The sequence below is a fragment of the Fopius arisanus genome, unplaced genomic scaffold, assembly GCF_000806365.1.
Source record: "Fopius arisanus strain USDA-PBARC FA_bdor unplaced genomic scaffold, ASM80636v1 scaffold00079, whole genome shotgun sequence".
Taxonomy (NCBI): domain Eukaryota; kingdom Metazoa; phylum Arthropoda; class Insecta; order Hymenoptera; family Braconidae; genus Fopius; species Fopius arisanus.
In genome coordinates this window covers 177,583-178,942 of record NW_011887818.1, presented here as the reverse complement: position 1 = coordinate 178,942, position 1,360 = coordinate 177,583, and the positions used below count along the sequence as shown (strand labels likewise).

The 1,360-nt window shown below is 36.6% G+C and overlaps 1 protein-coding gene across 6 annotated transcripts in view; it reads left to right on the top strand.

The window, feature by feature from the left end:
* The window catches only part of LOC105270142 (zinc transporter 2), a 13,416-nt gene extending 12,057 nt beyond the window's left edge, over positions 1–1,359 (top strand). For all 6 annotated transcript variants that reach the window (XM_011310875.1, XM_011310876.1, XM_011310873.1 and 3 more), the window contains one exon: positions 1,059–1,359. In XM_011310875.1, the coding sequence (XP_011309177.1) occupies positions 1,059–1,201 (143 nt within the window). In that variant the 3' untranslated portion in view covers positions 1,202–1,359. The remainder of the gene's footprint in view (positions 1–1,058) is intronic.
* The last annotated feature ends 1 nt before the right edge of the window (position 1,360 follows it).

Sequence of the window (1,360 nt, the reverse complement as noted above, 5' to 3'; positions counted from 1 at the left end):
GGTTAAAAAACTCCATCGCGGAATGTAAAGAAGTTTGACCTGTCGAGAATCACGCCACAGACTGAAGGACAAGGTTTTCCTGGATATCAATCACGACGGAAAGTTAGAGACATGTGTGGGGAAACAAGAAAAGACTATTCATAGCGTCTGTGTCTGTTGTTTTCGATGAGACAGTACACTCATCAAAAAGTCATTAATGTTTTTCGCCGCGCCGTCGTTTTCGCCGCGATTTTTATTAAGAAAAGAATAAGATAATAATAATAACCCGTCAGCAAGCACGCTAATCTCCCAGTATTATTTATGCGCGCCGTGGGAGAAAATATCACACGATACTTCTCCCGCACTAGTAAGACAAAGACACCAAGACACTTCTCCTCTACTATGAAGCCAAGCGCTTGCGGCTGTTGTATTTTATTATTAATAGATATCAAAGGATTATAATCGATATAAAAAGAAAGGAGAATAGTTACTTTAGGCATTAGAAAAGATTCATCCGGATATTGGCATTTTTCCGACATGTTTCCTATACCATGAAAATCAGTGTGAGAGCCAGTCTCATAGTGTGTCTGACGGGTTAAGGGGTGGAATTGGTGTCAATCGATGGCGAATTTAATCTACCATCGAACGCCCTTAATTTTATCTCTTAACATTAATTAGGGAAGGAGCTATTAATTTTTAAGGGGCGGACTGGTGACTGTTGACTTGTTTTTTCCCTTCTGCTCCTTAACCGCCGCTCGCCGCGCACCGCAAAGAATTCAAAGATGACGACAAATGAGTTAATTTTATAATGTGACTAAAGATTTCTGATAGTTTATTCACGCTCTGCATAATTAAGTTCCATATATATGGATTGATCACCCTCAGTTTTTGGATTCTCTTGGAGATGCAACAAGTTTGTAACAAGGATCCACTTAATTCTAGATTATCACATTTATTTATCTTTCCAGTATGTAAAAAACATATAGAATTTCCAGTAAAAATTGTAATTAATTTTGTGGTATATTGGTACTAGTAGACTTTCTAATAAATTTTTACACATGTGATTATGATTTTCACAGAGTCTGATGCAAGCCCTCAACAAATTCTGCGAACAGCAACTAGAAATATCCATGACCACTATAACTTCTTCGAGATGACTCTCCAAATTGAAGAATTTAACGAGAGAATGGAAAACTGTAAGCAGTGCAAGGCGTTACAGTAATTGTATATTTTACGATTGCTTACCAATGAGAAGGCTTATCATTACGAATTTGTAAAAAAATATATGTCAATATGTGACTCTGAATCAGCTATGATGCATCGTAGCAACCAATCTATATGAGAATTATTGAATAAAATGATGTCCAGTTATTGTTAAAAC